At 50.9% G+C, this 25,112-nt stretch overlaps 1 protein-coding gene across 1 annotated transcript in view; it reads left to right on the top strand.

Annotated features, from left to right (window-relative positions):
- The window catches only part of LOC146813655 (cullin-9-like), a 570,887-nt gene that overhangs the window by 161,220 nt on the left and 384,555 nt on the right, over positions 1-25,112 (top strand). The window contains exons 9-11 of the mRNA XM_085610143.1: positions 9,694-9,753; positions 10,619-10,663; positions 11,738-12,101. Coding sequence (XP_085466269.1) covers positions 9,694-9,753; positions 10,619-10,663; positions 11,738-12,101 — 469 coding nt within the window. The remainder of the gene's footprint in view (positions 1-9,693; positions 9,754-10,618; positions 10,664-11,737; positions 12,102-25,112) is intronic.

Raw genomic sequence — 25,112 nt, 5'->3', positions numbered from 1 at the left:
GTCCAGAGTGTCTCCACCAATCATCGTCAGTGTGTGTTCGTATTATTGTCCGCTCCCCCAACATGAAAGCTCCCACCCTACATCCTCAGGCTGCGAGTGTAGAACTACCTGCCCTCCCAATGCCTGTGATGTGTGTGCCCTACCCTACCCATCATCAAACCTTAAGAAGTCAGAATTCTGGACTATTCATCTGGTGTTAGAGGTAATCGCTGATTGTCCCAGTGGACTGTTCTTGGCCGTCTTACCTGCTCCTCATCCTCTGCTGTGGTTTCATGTAGTACTTGGTCATTGTCTGTGGCATCTTCCACACAGGACTCTGCGCCAATTCTTTGCAGTGCTGTCGCTCGGGGTACCCCTGATGTTGGTGGACTTGCGGAGCCAAACTTTGTCCACATGCACTAAACATAGTTTTGTCAGGTACTGTATTGAATACTGCAAGTTTCTCCTCCTCTGAGTTTAATTCTGTCGAAGGACCTCTGTCATGCCTGCACCTCTTGTGTGAAGTCGGAAAATACCATAAGCGTGTGATTTTCAGAGGTGCGGACCATGCTGGAGGATTTCCCTCAACACTGCGTCCCTGTCTTTGAAATTTAGAAAGCGGGTAATTATCGGCTGCGGTCTTAAGCCTGGTCTTGGTATGGCCCCAGGTATCCTGTGGGCCCGCTCCACTGCAAATTAAGGGAAGTCTGTGGAGTTCATCTTAGTGGAAAGGAACCTCTCAGTGAATTTCTCGACCTCAGTTCGTTCTGCTTTTTCAGGTATTCCCACCGAGTTAACATAATTACGACGGCTCTACCCTCAGCGTCCTCATCTCTGACGTGGAGTTGTTTGGTAGTCTCTTTGAGGCAGTGGGCGTCCGCAGTCAAAATGTTGATGGAGCCCAAGTGTTCTTTCAGGGTGGTGGCCATTGCTGTCACATGGTCCGCAATTTTCTCCATTTCAGCCCGGATCGACCGATGTCTGTTTTCTTTTCTAAGGTTGCCCTGGTGGCCTGAATGGCTTATAGCAGTTCCTTAAGGATGGGGTCTTCATGTTTTCCAGTTGCCACCTCAATCTCCGGTTCTCAGTCTGTCCTGTGATCCTGTCCTTTACCTCCCCTGTCATACAGATTTCTCTTTCAATGAGATTGGGACCTCGTTAAGCGTTTGTCCCTTACCATGTCTTCGCTCAGGCCGGTCTGTGCGGAGTGCTGTGATGTCACTGGGAGTAGTTGCAGAGATTCACTGGGTGTACCAACACGAGACTGACTGACTGACTGAAATGCTTATAAAGCGCACTATTGCCGAGGCGTCTTGGCGCTGAGGTGAGTGAGAGCCAACCATGTAACTTAAGGATCTTATGGCATTAAAAGAGCCTGGTCTTTATCGATTTGCTGAAAAGGGCCCTGTTTGGTAGTAATCTAATCGTCGAGGGGAGGGAGTTCCATAAGATGGAAGCTTGATATGTAAAACTCTTTCCTCCCCATCTGGCTTTCTTTATTTTCGGAACGTGAACCAATCCTGCATTGGCCGGCCTGAGACAGCATTGCGGTTGGTATAGTGGAAATAAAGTTTCAATGTCGGCAGCTCCACCTCCGTACGGAGCCTTATGCCCCAAACAAAGTGCCTTGAAGTTCACTCCCTGACGGACTGGGATCCAGTGGAGCTGCTTGATAGCCGCTGAGGTGGGGTGATGTTTGGGTAAGTCAAGCAGAACCCGAGCTGTGGTGTTCTGAAGTGACTGGAGTTTTGCAATCTGTCCTTTATCAGCTCCTAGGTACAGGGCGTTACAGTAATCGAATCTGCAAAGGATCAGGGCTCCGACAACTGTTTTCCTAAGTAATAAAGGTATGAATGGCAGGATTTTACGCAATACCATTTTTTTTTTTTTTTATGTTTTTTATTGAGTTCTGCAGATAATATACAGGTGTACACAGTCGATAGCATTTGGTTACATTTCAAATAACAATTCAACAGGAATATTGTTCGTATCCTGAACCAAATCTTATATTGAGTGGATCCACTCCAACTGTATACTTGTAAATCGAATAGAGATCCTAGTTTGATCGACTAGTCGCAGTACCCCTTAAAACCCCACCCAAGATTCCCACCTCAAACAGTACCCAAACTAAACAAGTAACCCATTTGCCGCCACTGAGACAATATACCCGCTGATGTTCCTGCGCCCGGTGTTTGTCAGGCCTGAGATCATCAGGGAAGGATGTGCAAGAAGTGGGGGGGAGGAGGGGAAGCAAGGAGGAGGGGGAAAAGGGGGGGGAAGGAAAAAGGGGGAGGCCCCGAAGGAGATAAAGTCAAAGAAGGATAAAAGGAGCAGAACTCGAGAGAGGGGAAAGGAATGGGAGGCAGAAAGGTAGAGTGTGCATAGGCATTATATCGTTAGCAGTCAGACATCTGTACCATTTTCTCGCATGGCATTTTGTGATTCTACCGTTTCGTCCCCCTCGGCAGCCTTAAATAATTCCACTAGGTGCGCCCAGTCCAGTGAAATCGGTTGCTTTCGCAGTCCCCTGTACTCTTCGCGCTGTAAAGCCTCCCTCTCAGCAACCGCCCATCTGCCCACCTCTTCGCGCCAAGTGCCTGCACGGGGTGCCAGAGTAGACTTCCAGCGCTGAGTTATCATACATTTAGCCAACATCAAAGCCAAACCAGCAAATCTGCGTTGCAATTGCGCCTTCCTAGGGAGGGGGAAAAGTCCCAGAAGACAGGCCTCAACTGTGTCCCATGGTGTGCGTTCTGTCAATATCTCCAATCCCCGAACAACCTCCAACCAAAACCCCCGTAGCACCGGACAATACCATATCATATGAAGAAAGTCAGCTTAAGGCACCTTACACCGTAGACATGCCGAGGATGCGTTGGGAAACATCTTTCTTATCGTTGCCGGGGCAAGGTATGCTTTATGTAATATAAATAATTGAATCGTTTTTAGACAATTCCGGGAGACTCGTCGGGGGTGTTCTAACATTTAAGCTCATTCCCTATCTTCCAATTCCCTCCCTAATATCAAGTCCCACTTCTGCCTTAGATGCAATAATGGGGCATGCAAATATTCCATTAAGCCACGATATCCCCAGCGCACCAAGTGTTGACCGTGCCCCATAATGTGTAGTGATTTCAGCGATTGGAAAGTTGGAGGTTCTTTCTGATCTGCATACCTTCGAGTGAAACGCACATCTGCAGCATGAGTGAGAAACAAGGTTTCAGGCACCGAATAAGTGCGTGTAAACTCATCATGTGGCATCAAGTGGCCCTCGAAAAATAAATCTCAGACTGTCCCTACCCCCTCCCGCGTCCACCCCTGTAGTTGATTCATCGACCGTATCCCACGCCTAGTAGGCAGTCCACAGAGCGGGATGTTCGGGCGTATGGAAATGGCTATCTTGCCAGCCTTTTCGCCTGTTTCCAATAATGTAATGCAACGTGCAGCAAATCAGGAGGATCACGCAGCTTTTGTGCACCCGCACACAGCTGTGATTGAAGGGTTCCAAGTTACAAAAATTCCTAGGGAGTACCCAATTTCAAATAAATTCTTACCCGCTAACCAATATGCCATCCACTGTAATTGTCCCCTTATGCAATACGTTTTAAAATCAGGCGCCCACATGCCCCCCGCTGCACTAGGTAGTTGCAGCTTAGCCAGTGCCAGACGGTGCCTACCCGTCCCCCATATCAAAGATGACAACAGTGTGTCAAGTAGTTTAAAAATCCAGGCCGGAAGGACCACCGGTAAGATCACTAAATAATAAAGGAGGCGGGGTAACATAACCATTTTCGACACAGCCAAGCGGCCCGCCACCGTCAATGGCAACGTATTCCAGAAGGTGATCTGGGAACGCAGCGAATTAATGGTGCGCACTACATTACCATCTATGGTATTGACATATGATCTGTAGACATTAATTCCCAAATATTTAAAAGTGATAGGCTCAACCCTAAATTGCATCTGACCAAATTGTAGAATGGGAGAGTCGTAAGTATTATAGAAGGCGAAGGCGACCGATTTTGAGGCGTTAAGATACAGGCCAGAAATGTCCCCAAAACTAGAAAAGGCAGCAGCTATTGTGTGTTTATCAGCATCCAAATCTCGAAAATACAACAGCATATCATCAGCGTATAATGATACTGAATGTATCACCCTCTGCAAGGGGATGCCATAAGGGATCATAATCTGACGCAGATACTGCGCAAGAGGTTTGAGGGCTAATACAAAAAGCATGGGGGATAAGGGGCAGCCCTGGCACGTACCCCGGGAGATTGTATAAGAGGGAGCGATGGTCCTACCCGTCTTAGCGCGCTCTGTAGGACAAGTGTACAACAATTTAATCCATGCACAATAGGACTGGGGCAGGCCGAATTTAGACAATACTGCCAACATATACGGCCAGCTCAGGGTATCAAATGCTTGGTGCACGTCTAAAGACAAGCAACCAGCAAGAGGTGAAGTGTCGGACGCTGCGTGCATTAGGGCATGGAGTCGGCGGATATTCAGAGAGGTACTGCATTGGGGAATGAATCCACATTGATCTGTATGGATCAATCGAGGAAGAAGTGGAAGAAGCCGCGATGCTAAAACCTTACTGAGTATCTTGTATTCTGTGTTTAGAATAGGAAGCGGCCTATAAGATCGGAGATCAGTTGGTTCTTTATCAGGCTTTAATAAGGACGTGACTATCGCCTCTCTGGTAGTAGGGGGCAGGACCCCGCCCTCCAAGGAAGAAGTATAGAGTTGCAGCAACCTCGGGATCAACATATCAGCAAATGTCGAATAAATCTCCACAGGGAGGCCATCGGAGCCCGGAGTTTTGTTACGGGCCAACGCCTTTATTGCCTCCCGGATCTCTGCGACAGTAATCAGAGCAGTCAAGTCCTAAGCGATCGAGTCAGAAACTGTGGGAAGTTGAACCTCAGACAAGAAGGAAAGTGTGGGAGCCGAGATATCCAAGCATGGGGCGGTATACAAACGAGCATCATATTCCTGAAACGCAACATTGATCTCACCCTGGGATGTAACTAACGCGGTATTGATCGTATTCACTGCTAAGATGGGAGTAGGACTCACCGTAGGTTGGCTCAGTCTCGCCAATAGCGTACCGGCCCTATCCGCCTCGGAGTGTGTGCGCAGTGTGTAGGCATTAAGATCTATCATACGTAAGCGCTCCAACAACTCAGCATACTTAATCCTGGCGGACTGAAGTGGCTCCGCGCCGTCTGCACTCCTCTGAGCCGCCACTTCCAGAGCCTGCAATTCCCCCTCCAGGTCAGTGATGTCCCTGATCGTTTCCCTCTGCGATCCTGCCAAAGTCCCCATGGCAACCCCACGTACAGTCAGTTTGAAGGCCTCCCACTCAATAGATCTGGACGAGGCAGTACCCTCATTCTCCACGAAATATGTTTCAATAGCTGTAGTCAGTGCGGCCCGGTATACCTGGTCTTCCAATTGTATAGGCTGCATTCTCCACGTTGGAATAGGAGCAGGGGACCGGCCCCAAGTCAATAACAACTCTATAGGATTATGGTCAGATATAGTCTTGCCCAGGTACTCACAATGTTTAATAGAAGAGGATAAATCTTGGGAGCAAATAAAATAATCCAGACGTGTGTGTAGCTTGTGGGGGTAAGATTAAAAGGAATATTTCCTCATGTTTACGTGCAATGCCCTCCAGACGTCCAACAAATTCCAGCCTTGTCCCCAACGTGTTAAGGTCACGGCCTGTGCCCTCACTGCAGTATTAAATTAAGGGGGTTTGGGAACGATCCAGACATATATCAAACACCGCATTCAAATCCCCGCCCAAGAGCCATGGGAAATGGGACCAGCCAACAAGTGCTCGGGAGACCCATGTAAAGAATGCTTCTTGACCTGTATTTGGTGCATAGAGGGACCCCAGCACTACTTGCCTACCATCCAACGTTCCCAGCAGGAGGACAAACCGGCCCTGATCACCAATTACGCTCTCACTAAGGGAAAAGGGGATGCCCGCCCGAATCCAGATGGCAGCCCCCCTACAAAAGGCTGAATATGCAGTTGCATAAAATTGACCCTGCCATCTCCTGTGTGGTTTCGGAGGAGATCAGATGTGTCTCTTGAAAGCAGATTATGTGTGCTTTACAGCGATTTAATTGCGCAGCTATTCGGTCGCTTAGCCGTAGACCCCATACACCGAACGTTCATTGAGACAAAGGTATAATAATTAACAGCAGGCATCATCAAAAATAATGAGAAATCGCCCCGGATCCCAATAACACAACCCCCCCCCCCCCCCCCCCCCCCCCACCCCCTCACGACCGACAGACCATGCGGCATAGTTACAACTAACTCAACAATGTCCCAATACTGGGTCCAACGCCCAAACTTCATTCGACCAAACCGTGAAAACAAGGTTAAGATGCTTCACAATCAACCAATGTCAACGCCTATGGGGGAAGGTCACCAACACTATCAGCAGTCACTCAAGAGCAGCAAACAACGCATGAAAGTGCCCAGAACGCGGGCCGGGCCAGGGAGCTTGCTTATCTGTCCCTACCTGTCGTACTGGCATATAAGTTCATGACAGTCTACCATTCGGTCAAAGGCGCAGACGGTGAACAACAGCACTCCAAACTGGACAATAAGAAAATAATAGGCTGAGCATGCCTTACAAGGTTATAAGACATATATCTAAGACTCCGCTGAAGCTAGAGGATCATTGGTGAGTCGTGAGGTCGCAGAAGGAAACAGTGCAACGCTGCCATCGGAATCCGTGTCTGTATTGAATCCCTCAGACAGACTAGAACTGATAGCCGGGCGAGTGGTGCGGAAAGTTGAGGCAGTATGTAGTGCCCTTCACCTGCCCTCTATCAACTGTTGACGAATCAGGGAGCCGGAGGCCGAATTTTGAGTAAGAAGCCCTCTCTTATGCCTCCGAGGGGGGCATAGCGATTTGGGCAGCGAGGAATCCATACGTCTCATAGGTTGGACATCGGGGAACGTCTTGTCTAGCCAGTCCCAGGCGCTGTCAGGAGTATCAAAGAACAGGGAGCGCTGGTTATAGAGAATTTTCTGTTTTTCCATGAACAACAAGGCAAACGACAGGCCCGCTGCCTGAGCACGTGCCTTCACCTCCATAAAGGAAAATCTTCTGCGCTGAACTGCCAGGGTGTAATCGGGGAATATTGAAATCTTTGCATTGTCAATCTGCAGGGGACCATTGTCTCTCGCCGCCTGCAGTAGGTGATCTCGATCCCTGTAATTCAAAATCCTAGCCAAGATGGGACGCGGATTGGCGCCTGAGATTGAGCGACGTGTAGGAACCCGATGTGCCCATTCGACTGTGAAGTGTGCTGACAGTCCGGTCGGGGCCACAATAGACTTCAACCAGTTTTCTGTGTACTCCGTGGGCGTAGATCCTTCCGTTCCATCCGGCAGACCCACGATTCGGAGGTTATTCCGGCGTGCCCGGCCTTCCGCATCATCGGCCCGTGCCTGGAGGGAGGCAATCTGTTGGCGCATATGGTTTAATTGCTCTTCATGGGCCTGTACCTGAGGTACCATGGTGTCCACCTTCTGCTCAGTTGTTTTAACCTTCTCAACCAGTTTCTCATAATCATCCTTCAATAAGTTGAGATCCACTGAGATTATGCCCAATTGCGCTTCCAGCACAGAGCGAGAATCACGGATTTCCTGCAAGATCATGTCCAGTTTGTCCCCCAAAGTGTCAGTCTCCACATTACCTTCCGTTTGATGGGACAGGACGAAGGAATGGCCCGAAGGCGGAAAGAGAGATCCCGCTCTAACCCGACCTCGTAGACACCCTAGGCTTTCCCTTGCCCATGGCCGGCGGCTTGGTGGAGCAATGCAGTGAACACTCGGCAACAGCAAGGAGAGGACAGAGACTCCACCACAGCCAGAGAGGAGCCACGCCAGAGAACTACCATCCACCACTAATCGGCAGTACAAGTCAGTGGCAGGAAAGCCACACAAACCAATCACAAGGCCAACCTTGGGTACCCAGGCGGAGTATGATAGTCGATATGACATGCAGTAGCGGGTTCCCCTAGCACACCGGTATTGGATCAGAGGAAATGGCCTCAAGAGGGTATCATGTAGCTCCCGGGGTGCAAAGCCCACTCAGTCCAGGTAGTCTACAGTGTAGTCCGGTATTCCTTCAGCCAGTACACCAAGACGGGCCACCAACTGCAGCCGCACACTTTTCTTAGCTTGCCGCCAACCCCAGCTCAGCGCAGGTCACCACCGGCCTTGTCATGAATCCGCTGTGGACACGTGGGGCGACAGGGCCTCCCAGGCATGCAGAGGCCGCCCCGCCTCAACCACCAGTGCAGGAGGCAGCGGGGGGGCACACCGACCAACCTCCGCGGCCCAGGTCTCACCAGTCCATCCAGTAGTCCGGAGATCCCCAGATATCGCCTTGCACAAAGGGCGAAGCATGCAAGCCCCGGCGCCTATCAGCAGCGCTCACCTCGATATCACCGGGGAAGCAGGGAGCACCAATCTAGCTCTCGCAGCCACCCTTCAGGCCAGTGGAGCAATTCAGGCACAGCTGGGGACCCGCCACCGATTTGTGGCACGAAGCGGTCCCGCATCCAACCGGGGCCTCTCCCAGAGGGACCACCCCCCCTGCAGCGGAGCGGCACCGGCACGACACCCGTCCTCCCGGGCGGTATCAGTGACCTGGAGCACCACAGCAAGCCCGGGCAGGATGCCGACCCAAGCGATCAACGGCAGTGAGGGATCGGAGGCCCAGAGCCGGGATCTAGATTTAGCACTGCGGCCAGGAGCAGGCACCCGCAGTCCAGCCAGCTCTCAGGACAGTCTGCGGCTCCACTCTCCCAGCAGGCCGCAGGAAGGCCGGGAAGCTCCGCCGTCCACAAGACCATTCCAGAGGGGTCACAGGCTCCCGTAAAACATCGTCGAGGCAGCCCGCCAGCAAGGATAATCCATCAGCGCCAAAATCACCTTCCGACAAGGTAGGAAGAATCGGATAATTAAACGGATGTACAGTCCCGGCCCGGAGCTCGTCGCTTAAGCGACCACCATCTTGGGCTGCAGACCACGCCCCCTTATGCAAGACCTTTTAATGTGAAGAAACATGCAGAGGAGACTGGATTTATCTGTGGGGCAAGTTTCAGATCCTTGTTAAACATAATGCCAAGGTTCCTGGCATTGGACACAGGGACTGGACAGTTACCTACCTCCGGAGGCCACAATGCTCGACTTGATACTGAGGTTTTTTTGACCAAACTCAATAACCTCCGTTTTGTCGGCGAGGGGTGATGTTTGGGGTGTTAGGCATGGGCAGAAGTGGCGTGTTTTGGGATGGGGATGGTGTTTTGCCTTGCCGATTAAGGGGTTGCGGTCTCCTCTGTCCCTTGTGCCAGCCACTGGACAGAAATGTTTGGCTGCTGTAGCTCACCTGCAGGCTCCGGGCTATCTTAGTGGCCGTTCTTGATTGATTGGCAGCAAGGCAGAGTCTGAAAACAATTGGTCGGGTCAGACACCCTCCGCTTCAGGTCATTGTCGTCCTCCTCAAGTAAAGCCTTAGGGAGGCACTTGTGACTCGATGGTTCCAGCCACCAGTGTGAATGCGTGACTCGACAGAGTAGTGGGTTGCCTGTCGAAGCAGTACCCGTGGAATGGGTGGAAAGTGTCAATCTGGGTCCTAAGATGGTGATGTTTTATTTTTCTTCTTTCCTCTAGGTCTCTCCCACCGGACTGGGTCGCCATCGACTCCCCCTCGGAGAAAAAGAGAGTGCGCCGGTGGGTAATTTGTAATAGAAATAATAGGAGATCACTTAATATTCTTTATCTGAAGACGGTTTTAGCTGTCAAGTATAATTAGCCTGCTAAAGGGTAGGGACGCTCCCTTCTTTTCCTGTTGGTCCTGCCCACCCACCATCTAGTAAAGGATAATTTTCTGGTTTTATGATAAGGGTAAAAACTACAAAGAAAAAAATAACATAAAGATACAAATGCGCTTTCTAGTATTTCCAATCTCTGGTTTATAGAAATCTGTTAAAAGTCTGTCTTGAGCCTTTCTAGTGGGTAATTCACTTGGTAGTCTTTAACGCGGTGCTGCTTTCTGGGGAATTACTTTTATTCACTCTGCAATTTATTCCTTCTTCTAGTGTGTCCTCGTTTTCCTCTCTTCCCCTCCCCACTTTATCGGGGCCTTGACGTAGGATCGGCTTCTCCCTCCTTTGTAACTGTATATGCTTCTGGCCAGTGGCTTAAGGAATGTGATCAGTTGCCCGTACAAGACTCAACTGACAAAGCCACCTCCCCCCAGGAATGTAGCGGGAGCCCGATGCCTTCCCGGCCTGTTTGGAGGTTGGGAGGTGCTCCTGCTGCTTGCATTGCAGCCCAGAGTCTTCAGCTGCTGCTCCATGGGCACCTTTGTTTTCTGGTCTCCACTGTCGCCCTCCATTTGCTGGGCACTGCCTTCTTGCTTGTGCATTTCCTCTCAACATTTTTCCTGGTAGTAACCTCAGTGGCGTGTCCAGTCACTTGTGTCTTGTGTCGGGTCCCTGGGGATAAGTAAATAGTCTTTGATCTACTTCTATTTCTTCCTGTTTCTGTTTTCATTGTCCCTCCTTTGTTTTAATGATCTCCCTTTCTTTTTCAGGACTCAGCGCTGCGTGGCGGGGCCAAGGAGGAGAAACTCCCTCAGGTAAGTTCTGTTTTCTTACCCTGTATCATCAGGTGAGCATGGTGTAACAACAAGGACAAGCTGAGTGAGTGGTAACAGCAAGGAGGAGGAAAGCAAAATGCAGCTGCAGCAACCGGTGAATGAAGGTTAGCTTCACGGAGAAGGTGAGTAGAGGGGTAACTACATGAAAGATAAGTGAGAGGTAAGAGCACGGTGGAGCTGAGTAAGGGGTAGCAACATGGAGAACGGAAGTAATGGGAAACGGCATAGAGTGGGGGAATGAAAGGTAACTGCAGCAACACACAAGTGAGGGGTGAGCGCAGTGAGGGGAGTGAGGGACAAGAACATAAGAGTAGGAGTAAGGGGTAACAAGAGGATGAAAAAGAGTGAGGCGTGAGGGCATGGAGGATGGGAGTGAGTGGTAACAGCATGGAGGAAGGGGGTGATGGGTAAGGGAAGCAGCGAAGGTGAACTGTATTGCGCAGGGGAGTAGATGGGTGCAGCAGGGGTTACTGAACAGGTGTGCTGAATGGATAGGACTGTACCGGGCTGTCTGTCATTGAGCAGTTAGCAGAATGTTGTGTTTTGTGTTTGGTTTATATGTGCTGTTGTCTAAAGCAGAGCCTTGCAGATGCCTGTGTAAGGTTGAGCCCAACACCATGATAGGAGAGTAGTACGTCCTATCAGAGCAAAGCGGGGTATGTACCTCAGGCAAACCGTGCACGATCACCCCTTTTCTAGAAGAGGTAAAGCAGCTGGTACAAATGGAGCAAGATTCATGAATTAGATGGCGTTCTTGTCTACTAAGATCTTCCAGAATCGTGTCTGCCCAGTGGGAGAAAAGGGTGAGGAAAGGCACAGAAATACAGATCAAACCAATGAAATCGAATTACACTTTGGGCATGAAAGTTGAAAAAGTAAATATCCTGGCGTTCATTGACAGTGATGCATTTGAGGCAAAGTAGCTTGACCTGAGCCAGCAACATGTCGGGCTGCTGCTGTTTTACTGTGATCCTATTCATTTCTGGTGTGGAGTCAGTCATATCTATAATAGATGATACCTCTTAGTGCATCTGTAACTGTCCTTTTCTACAGCTTTCAGAGTTGCCAGAAGAAGCCCTGGTCCAGCTATCGGTGCCCATTGAGCTGGCGCAGAAGATATTGTGGTTCCTAAACCAACATTGCAAGGGCTGCACCCTCAGTGACCTGAGCAGCTCCCATGTCTTCATTAAACACTTCCTCGACAAAGGAGGTCCGGAGAAGAATGGGCAGAATGGGATCAGCATCCCAACAGAATACTCTGGAGCTGCTCTGTCCAAAAAATCCAAAAAAGACTCTCTGTCTGTCGATGCCGCCCCAACACCAACTCTCCCTACCGAGGAAACAGATGTACAACTTTTCAATGAGCTCCTGAAAGCAGAGGGGATACAACTTCCTGAGATGGATGAAAAATCCAGAGGTATGCATTTGGATTCAAACTACCTCAGGAGGGTGATGTGTGTTTAAGATGAGTGGTGGAGATTTTAGAAGATAATGTTTTTTGGTTTGCATCTATACTATCTGTATACTCACTCGTCGATAGCATGCGGTTTCCTCTACATATGCAGGTTTTGGAATCCTGAAGGATTCCTTCCTGCCACCTTCGGTGTATGTAAACCTCTAAATTTCATGAAAGCCTTTCATTGAGAATGTTGCTAGGCTCGCTCAAGTGCTTCAGGATTCTTCTCCTGAGAATAAATCTAAGTTGGGCCGTTTCCTATTGATTCTCCAATGCAGACAGTGTTAATCTTAAGCTACAGCCAGATGTATTGACTGCTTCTCTGACATTGATGCATGAATGCTTACATTAGCCAATGCACTACTCTGTTTACATTCGCTGCTTGTGTTGCTGTTAATTTAAAGATTTTACATGCAGGTGCCACTTGCACGTGTCTCATGCACATTGTCCCCTATCGTTACAGTTTACCCTCACCTGTTTGCCTTTTTTTTTTGTCGAACCCTGTGGATTGAAATGTGCTTGTCTCATGTTCCACAGTTAAAGACCTTGACCCCGATGCCCTTATCGTTTTTAATTTGTTTTCCTTAGTTTCTCAGCTTGTGTCTGCACTGGTAGGTTATAGTACATCTCTTTGACTCAAAGCCATGCGTGTCTTGTCTGTTACCGCTTCAATTAGTTGACCTACATAACCTCTGTTTGTGGTGCAGTGCCCCGGTGCACAGTCATTATACGTGCTGCCATCAGTACAAGGTCTCTCATGATTCTGTACTGGCGTGCCTGCAGTGTAAGAGCACCTGATCACCCATTGGGTAGAAAAGTTTGTCACATAAAGATCTTTCCCCTCCTATGCTAACCTCAGCTCAGTAGACTGTCTTGCTCCATTGGGTTTGGCTGTGGCAGGCTGCCTTTCACTGTAGGATGAAGCTAGTCGGTCCTTCCAGGCACGGTGCTCCAGCCCTGTTGAAACGCAATGAGACGTTCATCAAATCCCTGTAATTGGGGTCTTGTCAAGGACCAAGTCTTAGTTCACAGTGGTGTCTCTAAAGACTTGTAGCAAATAATCTAGCACCTCCCTTGAACGTTCACTGCCACAGTTCCTACCTATCCAAGTAGGACTATCTCTGTGCTTCTCAGCCCTGGCGCTGTGTAGGTGGTAGTTGAGTGAGGTGAGCTCCCAGTCGGCAAAAGCAGACGTTCAGTGCAAGTAGTAGTGCAGGAGGTCTGCCTCACCCAGTGTTCTGGCACATCGTCTGCCCATCCATCTCCATGCCCCTGAAGCCAAGAGAGACAGAAATAACTGAGTGTCTGTCATGGGATGCTCACCTCCAGTGGTCTTATTGTATGTGTCCCCACAGCCCCTCTTAGACACATCGTACCCAGGAATCTAGAATTTTGTCACTCCTGATCCTGAGCGGTTTTTCTGCTTTGATCTCTGGAGTCTTTGTCTGTACGGTCTTACCTTCTCTTTACAACTTCATAAATGTATTCCTTTCTAGATTTTCTCCTGTCATGGAGAGTGGGACATCATGGTGAGTAGCTCTTACCCTAGAGTTACTAAGCTTCTTCCATTTAACCTTTGACCAGATTGCAAATTTTACCAAAATGCTTCTCTCCCTCTCTCTCTCTTACCGGATGCTCTGATGCAAAGCGGAGGGTTAGGGAGTCTGTTCTGCTTCCTAAGCCTTCAGTGCTGATGCTACATTTGTCGAAGTCTATGCAGTGCCTGACAACTTCATTGCACCTTCCACTGATACTGGGGCAATCAAAAGGACCAAACACAACACTCCTGTCTTACCTGGCTTATCTGAATCGATCCCATTTGCTGCAACTTGACATGCACGTATGGGCGCACCTTTATGGATCCTGTTGGAGGGAGGACCACCGGGGAGTCAGGGGGCCCACTCCGGGGCACCTTCCTACCGCAAGGTTATAGCCGAGCGCCGCTGAGAAGCCTCCTAGGAGAGGTCTTTCTCCTATGATCGTACTAGGCCCAGTAACACCACCACACAGGACTCCGTATCAGTTGCTTATCTAGGTACTTTATCAATAGTAGCACATTCGAAATATTTACAGGGGGATCGAGAGATCCAGAAAGAGTCTCAATGTCTTTGTAGGGACAGGGTAGCGGGACAGTCTTAGTACCAGCCTGGTACGGGGAAGCTCTGCGCCAGACCTTGCGTTAGGCCGAAGGTGGCTCCGGGGATCGGAGCGGCAGGTGCTGCTCTCAAAGCAGCTCGGACGTGGAGAGCCGCGACGGTGTCTGCAGGGCTCGGGTGATAGTTCCGCTTGGGTCGAGCCGCGACACAGTCAGCAGGGCTCCGGTGGTAGGTCCGCTTCGGTCGAGCCGCGACGAGGTCAGCCGGGCTCTGATGGCAAGTTCAACAAGGTCGGGCCGTGACAGCGTCAGCAGGGCCCCAAAGGTTCGTGAAGGTCTTTAAGCAAGGTGGAGCCGCGACGTAGTCAGCAGGGCTCAGAGCGTGGTTCCAGGATGAGTCTTTCTCCGTAGGGTCAGCCGCGATCCGATCAGCAGGGCTCTTGACTCCGGGATACAACTGCTGTCCTGTTGCAGGGTCGCCCCAGATATAGGTCTGGAGGCCGGGTTGAGCGGGGCCACGTAGGCTGGTGCGCAGAATCACGGACAATCCAAAATGGAGGAGCCCCGAGGTGCAGGGGACCTCGTGCGGCTTGGCGAGGGGGAACAGGACCACGCCACGAGGCCGGCTCCAACAAGCGTCCCCCCCAGCTGAAGGCAGGGAGAGTCACCCATCTCCTTGGGGGTTCTCCTCGCCGAGGCGGAAAAATCTGGATAGGCCGTCGGCATTGGCGTGGTCGTTGCCGGGCCGGTGCTCTACGGTGAAGTCCATCCCTTGCAGCGAGATGGACCATCGCAACAATTTGGGGTTCTCGCCCCGCATCTGCATTAGCCACCGCAGGGGCCGGTGGTCAGTCTGGACTCGGAAGTGAGTGCCAAAAAGGTAGGGCCGGAGCTTTTTGAGAGCCCATACCACGGCGAAGGCCTCCCGCTCGATGGTGCTCCACCTCTGTTCTCGGGGCAGCAGTCTGCGGCTGATGAAGGCCACAGGTCTGTCGAGGCCCTCGGTGTCCATCTGGGAGAGGACCGCCCCAACCCCGTTCTCCGAGGCATCTGTCTGAACCACGAATTCCTTGCCGTAGTCAGGGGCCTGTAGTACAGGGGCAGCGCACATTGCTGCCTTGAGGGTTTCAAAAGCGGTCTGACAGCGGGGTGTCCAGTGCACCGTCTTGGGCTGCTTTTTGGAAGTGAGCTCCGTGAGGGGGCCCACAATACTGCCATAGTCTTTGATAAATCGCCGGTAGTAACCTGTGAGGCCTAAGAAGGCCCGGACAGCTGTTTGGGTGGCGGGGGCTCCCACGCCTGGATGGCATCGAGCTTCAACTGGAGGGGCGCCACCTGGCCACTTCCCACCTGATGGCCCAGATAGGTCACTGATCCTTGACCGATCTGGCACTTGCTGGCCTTAATCGTGAGCCCGGCCCTTTTGAGAGCGGCCAGGACTTCTCTGAGGTGTCCTAGGTGCGCGGCCCAGTGGTTGCTGAAGACTGCAATGTCGTCTAAGTAGGCCGCGCTGAAGGCTTCTAGTCCGGCCAGGACCTTGTTCACCAGTCTCTGGAAGGTCGCTGGGGCGTTCTTCATACCGAAGGGCATCACCCGAAAGTGGTAGTGCCCATCGGGGGTGGAGAAGGCGGATCGTTCCTGGGCGCCGGGGGTGAGCCTGATCTGCCGCTGAGAAGCCTCCTAGGAGAGGTCTTTCTCCTATGATCGTACTAGGCCCAGTAACACCACCACACAGGACTCCGTATCAGTTGCTTATCTAGGTACTTTATCAATAGTAGCACATTCGAAATATTTACAGGGGGATCGAGAGATCCAGAAAGAGTCTCAATGTCTTTGTAGGGACAGGGTAGCGGGACAGTCTTAGTACCAGCCTGGTACGGGGAAGCTCTGCGCCAGACCTTGCGTTAGGCCGAAGGTGGCTCCGGGGATCGGAGCGGCAGGTGCTGGTCTCAAAGCAGCTCAGACGTGGGAGCCGCGACGGTGTCTGCAGGGCTCGGGTGATAGTTCCGCTTGGGTTGAGCCACGACACAGTCAGCAGGGCTCCGGTGGTAGGTCCGCTTCGGTCGAGCCGCGACGAGGTCAGCCGGGCTCTGATGGCAAGTTCAACAAGGTCGGGCGGCGACAGCGTCAGCAGGGCCCCAAATGTTCGTGAAGGTCTTTAAGCACGGTGGAGCCGCGACGTAGTCAGCAGGGCTCAGAGCGTGGTTCCAGGATGAGTCTTTCTCCGTAGGGTCAGCCGCGATCCGATCCGCAGGGCTCTTGACTCCGGGATACAACTGCTGTCCTGTTGCAGGGTCGCCCCAGATATAGGTCTAGAGCCCTTTGATGTCCGGACCCTTGCGCCCGGGGGGGCGGAGAGGCCGGGTCGGGAGCGGCCAGATGCTCAGCAGGAGAGGCGCCAGGCCCAGGAGAGCTGTGGGGCGATCGCACCTAGGTGTGGGAGGACGGTTGGGGGTCCCATCGATACTGCCCTCCGTCGGGAGTGGGGAAGTGTTCACGTGGTACCCCCTGGCCAGTTGTTGGTGCCTTGATGTCGGGGCTTGCTGGGGCCGAGGCCGGGTTGAGCGGGGTCACGTAGGCTGGTGCGCAGAGTCACGTACAATCCAAAATGGAGGAGCCCCGAGGTGCAGGGGACCTCGTGCGGCTTGGCGAGGGGGAACAGGACCACGCCACGAGGCCGGCTCCAACAGATCCGTAGTCTAGGCCTCCATCTAGTAAGTAGTCATATTAGGGACACCCCGTAATCAATCTGCAGGCCAGTGTCTGAGACTTTAAAGGCCTAGAAATGACAAGTCACTTACCCATGCAGTTCTGGTCAGTGATTTAAAGACCCTGACCTTTGATGGCTGCCAGAGAACGAGGGGATCCATGCCGTGTATCAGACTCTCCTCTCCCGCTGAAGCCCACCAGACTATTGAGCCTGAAGTCATCAAGCAAGCCTGGATGCTTTCCAAGACCTCTGACATCAAGTACCTCTCACATTGGCCCAAGAGACTAAGCGTCTTGAGAGATTTGGGAAGTAAATGTGCCAGGCAGGTGGTCTCTGCCACACACAAGCCAGTGCCATCTTTGGGCTGCGCCCATTTCACTATTTCGAAAGATCCAACTTCTTGCTCCCAGATTATGTCCAAGAAGAGAACATGTTTTGCTTATCTTGGCCAAATAAGTTGAACAGTTGCAGCTACCACTGATGTTAGAGGACCTCACTGCCATCGGGGCCTTTTACTCTGCTGTATCTGCAGCGGTAGCCGCCTCCTCCTCTGCCACTGATGTTACAGGACCTCACTGCCATCAGGGCCTTTTACTCCGCTGCTTCTGCAGCGGTAGCCACCTCCTCCTCTTCCACTGATGTTACAGGACCTCACTGCCATCAGGGCCTTTTACTCCGCTGCTTCTGCAGCGGTAGCCACCTCCTCTTCTACCACTGATGTTACAGGTCCTCAGTGCCATCAGGGCCTTTTACTCCGCTGTATCTGCAGCAGTAGCCACCTCCTCTTACGCCACTGATGTTACAGGACCTCACTGCCATCAGGGCCTTTTACTCCGCTGTATCTGCAGCGGTAGCCAACTCCTCTAATGCCGCTGATGTTAAAGGACCTCACTGCCATCAGGGCCTTTTACTCCGCTCTATCTGCAGCAGTAGCCACCTCCTCATCTGCCGCCACTGATGTGACAGTACCTCACTGCCATCAGGGCCCTTTACTCTGCTGTATCTGCAGCGGGTAGTCACATCCGCTTCTGCCACTGATGTTACAGGACTTCACTGCCATCAGGTAATTTTACTCCGCTGTATCTGCAGCAGTAGCCACCTCCTCTTATGCCACTGATGTTACAGGACCTCACTGCCATCAGGTCCTTTTACTCCCCTGTATCAGCAGCAGTAGCCACCTCTTCTTCTGCCACTGTTACAGGACCTCACTGCCATCAGGGCCCTTTACTCAGCTGTATCTGCAGCAGTAGCCACCTCTTTTTCTGCCGCTGTTACAGGACCTCACTGCCATCAGGGCCTTTTACTCCGCTGTATCTGCAGCGCTAGCCACCTCCTCATCTGCCACTGATGTGACAGGACCTCATTGCCATCAGGGCCCTTTACGCCGCTGTATCTGCAGCGGTAGCCACCTCCTCAGTTGCCACTGATGTTACACGACCTCACTGCCATCAGGGCCTTTTACTACGCCGTATCTGCAGCAGTTGCCACCTCCTCATCTGCCACTGATGTGACAGGACCTCGCTGCCATCAGGGCCTTTTACTCCGCTGTATCTGCAGCAGTAGCCACCTCCTCTTCCGCCACTGATGTTACAGGACCTCACTGCCATCCGGGCCTTTTACTCCGCTCTATCTGCAGCGGTAGCCACCTCCTCTTCTGCCGCTGATGTTACAGGACCTCACTGCCATCAGGGCCTTTTACTCCGCTGTATCTGCAGCAGTAGCCACCTCCTCTTCTGCCACTGATGTTACAGGACCTCACTGCCATCGGGGCCTTTTACTACACTGTATCTGCAGCAGTAGCCACCTCCGCCACTGATGTTACAGGACCTCACTGCCATCAGGACCTTTTACTCTGCTCTATCTGCAGCAGTAGACACCTCCTCTTCTGCCGCTGATGTTACAGGACCTCACTGCCATCAGGGCCTTTTACTCCGCGGTATCTGCAGCGGTAGCCACATCCGCTTCTGCCACTGATGTTACAGGACCTCGCTGCCATCAGGGCCTTTTACTCCGCTGTATCTGCAGCAGTAGCCACCTCCTCTTCTGCCACTGATGTTACAGGACCTCACTGCCATCGGGGCCTTTTACTCCGCTGTATCTGCAGCGGTAGCCACATCCGCTTCTGCCACTGATGTTACAGAACCTCACTGCCATCAGGACCTTTTACTCTGCTCTATCTGCAGCAGTAGCCACCTCCTCTTCTGCCGCTGATGTTACAGGACCTCGCTGCCATCAGGGCCTTTTACTCCGCTGTATCTGCAGCAGTAGCCACCTCCTCTTCCACCACTGATGTTACAGGACCTCACTGCCATCAGGGCCTTTTACTCTGCTGTATCTGCAGTAGTAGCCACCTCCGCTTCTGCCACTGATGTTACAGGACCTCACTGCCATCAGGACCTTTTACTCTGCTCTATCTGCAGCAGTAGCCACCTCCTCTTCTGCTGCTGTTCATCAGTGAACGAGTAGACACTTCAGAGTGAACAACAGATTTCCCACTGCCCTGCTCTGGCATCTAAGGAGGCCCTTTATAATGGGTGAGTGGGGAAGTTTTCTCTCCATTACAGTCTCTGGGCCCTCATAGTTCCTGATGCATGGGTCCCTTTACTGTCGATAACTACTCTCTACTACTCCTTCTATAGGTTCCTCTCAGTGTCACTAACTACTCTCGACTACAGCTTCTATAGAGTCATTTGGGTTCAATAACTTCTCTGCAGTTTAACTTGCAGAGCCATACCAATCTGCAGAATATCAAGATGTTAATCCTCATAACCACAGACACATCGATTCTCCAAAGCTGAATAATGGCTCTTGACTGCAGCTTCCATAGCCAAACCAGTCTGTGGAAGATTCATGGGCTCTCTTGGGGTGAATAACCGCCCTGGACTGCAAATTCCGTATGGTCCTCTTGAGCTTCTTAATTGCTCTAGACTACAGCGTCCATAGGGTCCTCTCAAGCGAAATGACGGCTCATGACCACAGTACTAGTTATCCTGAACAATGCAAGTATCAAAACGACATACATTATGGCATCAGGCATAAGATGCCGCAGTTTGGTTTGGAACAAAGCATATAAATCACCAGGTATCACTGTGAGTACAAAAATCATCCTCTATCACCATCCGCAGCCCACACAGAATACACCATTCCCTGTCCCTCTACACACTTCATAGAGATAAATGCGGAAGTGACAACATTGCTTTAGGACTCGACAACTCCCCGTATAGCTATGCACAAACTCACTAGAAGTTGGTACGATGGCGGTATTGCCCTTCCCGATATAAGAATATACTATTGGGCTTCCCAGTTGGTGCTATTAACCAATGGCTCCATATCCCCCAAGGAGACCCAGCGTATCGAATGGATAGACACCTATTAGCCCCGTCAGGGATCATGGGGGCGAGAAGACACAACCTCACAGGCCCAACGGCGCACACGATACACATATGGTTTGAGACACAAAGGACATTGGGTTGGGAAGGGGTGGTTACACAAGCTATGCCTTTATGGGACACAAAGAGGTTAGGTATGCTGCGCAACACCAAAGGCTTTCACAGCTGGGATTTGATAGTGTTATCAAGACTCGGAGATCTGTGGAAGAAGGGAGAAGTGGTCACGTTTGCCTTTCTACAGGACACCTACGGATTAGCGCAGACAGAACTATTTTGCTACATACAGGTCAGGCACGCGCTTCAGTCCTTGATGCCACCGGGAACACAGCCTGAAGAATCCTCCCCGCTAGAAGATAGGCTTTTAACAGACCATCTCCACAAAAAGGCAATTTCGCAAACCTATCGTAAAATAGTAAATAACTGATTGGACCCCACTACAGCATTGAAGGCCAAATGGGAACTAGAAATGGGGGACATAGATGAGGCTGACTGGCGGGAGGCACTAGCATCCCCCAGAGAGGCTGCAATACCATTGAGGCTTAGATTAGTGCAATTAAAAATCCTGTATCGCACGTACTATACCAGGACACTATTACATACAATACACCGTGCAGCTACGCTGCTTTGTCTTGGCAGTGTGGAGAAACAGGTACATTTTACCACACTATGTGGCTCTGCCCAGAGATAGCGCGCTAATGGAGGGCGGTGATGCGTACGCTCTCGCAGGCCAAGAGTGTCACGATTCTTCCAGACCCGAGATGCTGTCTCCTCAACATCTGGGAACCTACGGATTTGAACACTACCGCCCAGGACTGGGTTACTCTAGGTATGACAGTAGCAAAACGCAACATTGCACAATGTTGGGGGTCCAGACTTAGCCCAACTCTTAATCAATGGTGCAAAGATATGGACATGGCGATGATGGCGGAAAAGTCTGTGTATGTTCACCGAGCGTGCCCCCAAAAATGGACAAAGGTTTGGGGGAGCTGTAACACCTACCGTGGCAATATATGTGAGCCCCCCGCATAGGCTGAGTCCGAGTCGGATATTAGCGAATGAGCACACTGTACTATATGATGTTTATTGGTCGCACTTTGACGGATCTCTTGAACACACTGGTTTGGGCTGACGAGTCTCTGGTATGAAAAATGATAGGATTAATCTATGTACAATATTCTATCTATGTCTGTACACCATGTGAAATGCACTGTCAGTGTAACTCTAAACGAAATGTTAATAAAAATTGTTTATAAAAAATAAAAAAGCCCACACAGGTATCGAGCTCCCGGCACCCCTATCAGCAGAGTTACGGTAATGTTGGAGCGCTTGGTCAAATAGGGGAATGTAGACTTAGTTGTGAAGGGCAGAATCACCAGCGCGTCCACAACGGGTGATAATATAATTTTCCAGACAGTGGCAAGCTCTGGAGCAGGGGCTTCCATTGAGGACTCACCCTGCAACTAGCCAGTAAGGACAGGAGGGACCAGTTACGACACAAATGGGGGAGGACCACCTTAGGTCCTTCGCGTGTTGAAGCAAGAAAATGGGTCGCTGCCTGCGAGTGTATGGCAGAACAGCTGAGGAGGCAGATTTCCGTCCAGCGGCTCGTATGCGCAGCGCAACGGCAGTTTCTACCTAGTACCGCTGCCGGTACGATTCAAGTGGTTACACACCACTGATGGGCCCGAACGAGGGTAGTTCTTCACGAATGGTGGACACAGTTGTACCACGCTAGATTCCACTCTTGACTCTGCGATTATGCTGGCGGGTGCCTCAGCAGGGCACCCGGCTCAAAACCTTTGCACGTCATGGTTTCCTCTGTGGGAGGGGTCGCCCTGAGGGAAAATGCTAACCACAGTCCCTGAAACCAGATGCTCTTAAAACATGCTATCGGGTGACAGCAAAGCAGCACTCACTCCGTGCTGACCTGCGGAACGTACAACGAGGAGTAGGCAATCATAGCTCCCCAATTAGCAGCGCTGCTGCTGGACCCCCTAGCTGTGGGGTCCCACGGCAGAGGTGCTTTCCGGTAATATTTTGTGGCCCTGAGATCACAAGAATGGGGGCCAGCCAACAGTCCATGGATAACACTAATGGGGGCACAAGAGTTGCAGTAGGCAGGCAGGCCAGCTCATCAGGGTTTCTTTAGCAAACTGCACGTCTTTCTCACAGCCCAGCAGGCAACAGATCAGCAAAACAAAGTGAGTTGTTCCAGTGGTAGTCTCTACAGCCCTCTGGCAATGTGCAGCATGTAAAACAAGCAGCATCTGGTTACAAGTCACAAGCAGTATTTTATACCAGAGTCAGGGAGCACCAGGCAGCAGGGCAACAAGCAGAATATTAGTCCAGATGACTCCTTTAAGCAGCGCAGCAGTCCTTCTGACTGAAATTCAGCTCCAGATTCAACAGTGCTTCACCAAAAATGAGGTCAGAACCCCTGTACTTGTACTCCTAAATGTCTTTGATGTAGGGGGTGACTTCACAAGAAACCTTAGAAGTGCACAACACTCCCTTTCAACTCAGCCCTGTTTCCAGACATCAGTGGGGGGTAAATCAGACCTTTCCCGCTCTCCCAGTCCAGGAAGACCATCAGTATGCAGATGAATGCAGATGTATCTCCTGTCACATCCAGCCCTTCCTGTTTTGTGGCTGTCTGGAAAGTATGCACAAATGTATCTGTTACCCAGGCATAGACGTGGATTGGTGTCAGGCTGGAAAGTGCAAAGAGTTATAACAACAGAGAAATGCCTACTTTCTAAAAGTGGAATTTCTAAAATAGTAATGTCAAATCAACCAACACCAGTAAGCAGGATATATCACCACTATTCGAAATATACCAAACATGGCAACATCACTCCTTTCAGATCAGGAATTACCACTTAAGTACACATCAGTGCATTTCCAATGCTAGCCTATGACAGGAGTAGGTCTCACAACAGTGAGAAACAAAATAGGCTATTTGTCACTACCAGGACATGCCACACAGTAAATGCACATGTCCTACTTTTTACTTACACTGCACCCTGCCCATAGGGCTACCCAGGGCCTACCTTAGGGGTGACCTTTGTATAATGAAAGGGAAGTTTAAGACTTGGCAAGTAGTTTTAAATGCTAAGTCAAAATGACAGTAAACTGTGCAACCAGGCCCTACATTGGCAGGTCTGAAACAGGTTTGAAATGCTGCTTATGTGGGTGGCACAAGCCGTGCTGCAGGCTCACTAGTAACATTTAATTTACATGCCCTCAGTATATGGTACACCACTTAACAAAAAAGTAAAAGATAATTAAAATATGCCAAACGGGTGTAAACCAATCATACCATGTTTTAGGGGGAGAGCACATGCACTTTAGCGCTGATTAGCAGTGGTAAAGTGCCCAGAGTCCTAAAACCCACAAAAAAAGTCCGATCCAATAGGAGGTAAGTGCTAAACTAACTCTGCATTTATTTAAAGTGTCAGCCCATCTAGAGAGTGACAATGCAAGAGCAGCTGAGGGACAGCAATGGTGAGGAGAGATGCACCCACTGGGCAGAGCAGGTGGAAGCCACTCTACAGTGGTCTGGTGTCCTCTCTGAGGCGGTCACCTAAAGGCAAAGACCGGGTAGTCTCACTTGGGGTCAGTTAGGTGTTGGTGTAATCGTCTGGCCCTCTCCCTCTGCAGATACACGGATTCCACTTCAGTACATCCTAGCATGCCAGAGCAGGGAGTCCAGGAAGAGGAGGCTTTCCAGTGCATTGTGAGCAAACACCTGGCCGGAAGAAAATCCGCTGCCAACCTAGCATGCTTTAGGTCAGCCGTAAAGTCCTAGTATGCAACATTTCAGCAGAAAGGGGGGGAGGTGGGGGTATGTTGAGGGGGCACAATGTAAAATGAGGAAAAAAAGATACACTTACCTTGCCTCTGGGTCTCGCGTCTCCGTTCCTGCTCTCAATTGTCTCGGACTCCAGTAAGCACAACCAGGCCCCCCTGACCAATCACAGCGCTGCAATGCAGTGTTGTGATTAGTCTGAGCGCCGTGGTTTGGCGCTTAGCCAGGGACTGGGGGCCTGGGAATGGTCTCCAGCAGGGCCGTAATGCAGCCTGCATGGAGAACTGGGAAAGTGCGTAAGACTGTTTTGGGCAGCCCGAGAGCACCGGCAAAACAGTCATTGCTCGCAAAGGAGGGTTCTACCACTCCTTCCCTGTCACACAAAGGTGCAGCAGCAGGACAATACAAAATGATAATAACATTACGTTATTATCATTTTACTTTATCCTTTTTTTTCTCTGCCTCGGAAGAGGAGCTGCCACTGTAGCTTCTGTCGGGTCTTCTCCAGCTGAATAACGCCTCTAGACTACTGCTACGGAAGATCCTGATATTAATCCTTATAACCACTGAAGCAGGGTCCTCTTAAGGTGAATAACGACTTGGACTGCAGCTTCCGTAGTGTCCTCAAGTAATTACGGGCTCTGGACTGCAAGCTTCCATAGTGTCCTCTCAAGTAATTACTGGCTCTGGACTGCAGCTTCCGTAGTGTCCTCTAGGGTAATTACTGGCTCTGGACTGCAGCTTCCGTAGTGTCCTCTAAGGTAATTACTGGCTCTGGACTGCAGCTTCCGTAGTGTCCTCTTGGGTAATTACTAACTCTGGACTGCAGCTTTCATAGTGTCCATTCGGGTAATCACTGGCTGTGGACTGCAGCTTCCGTAGTGTCCTCTTGGGTAATTACTGGCTCTGGACTGCAGCTTCGATAGTGTCCTCTTGGGTAATTACTGGCTCTGGACTGCAGCCTCTGTAG

Source organism: Triturus cristatus, chromosome 6 (assembly GCF_964204655.1).
Source record: "Triturus cristatus chromosome 6, aTriCri1.1, whole genome shotgun sequence".
Classification (NCBI taxonomy): domain Eukaryota; kingdom Metazoa; phylum Chordata; class Amphibia; order Caudata; family Salamandridae; genus Triturus; species Triturus cristatus.
This window is presented reverse-complemented; position numbering and strand designations above follow the sequence as displayed.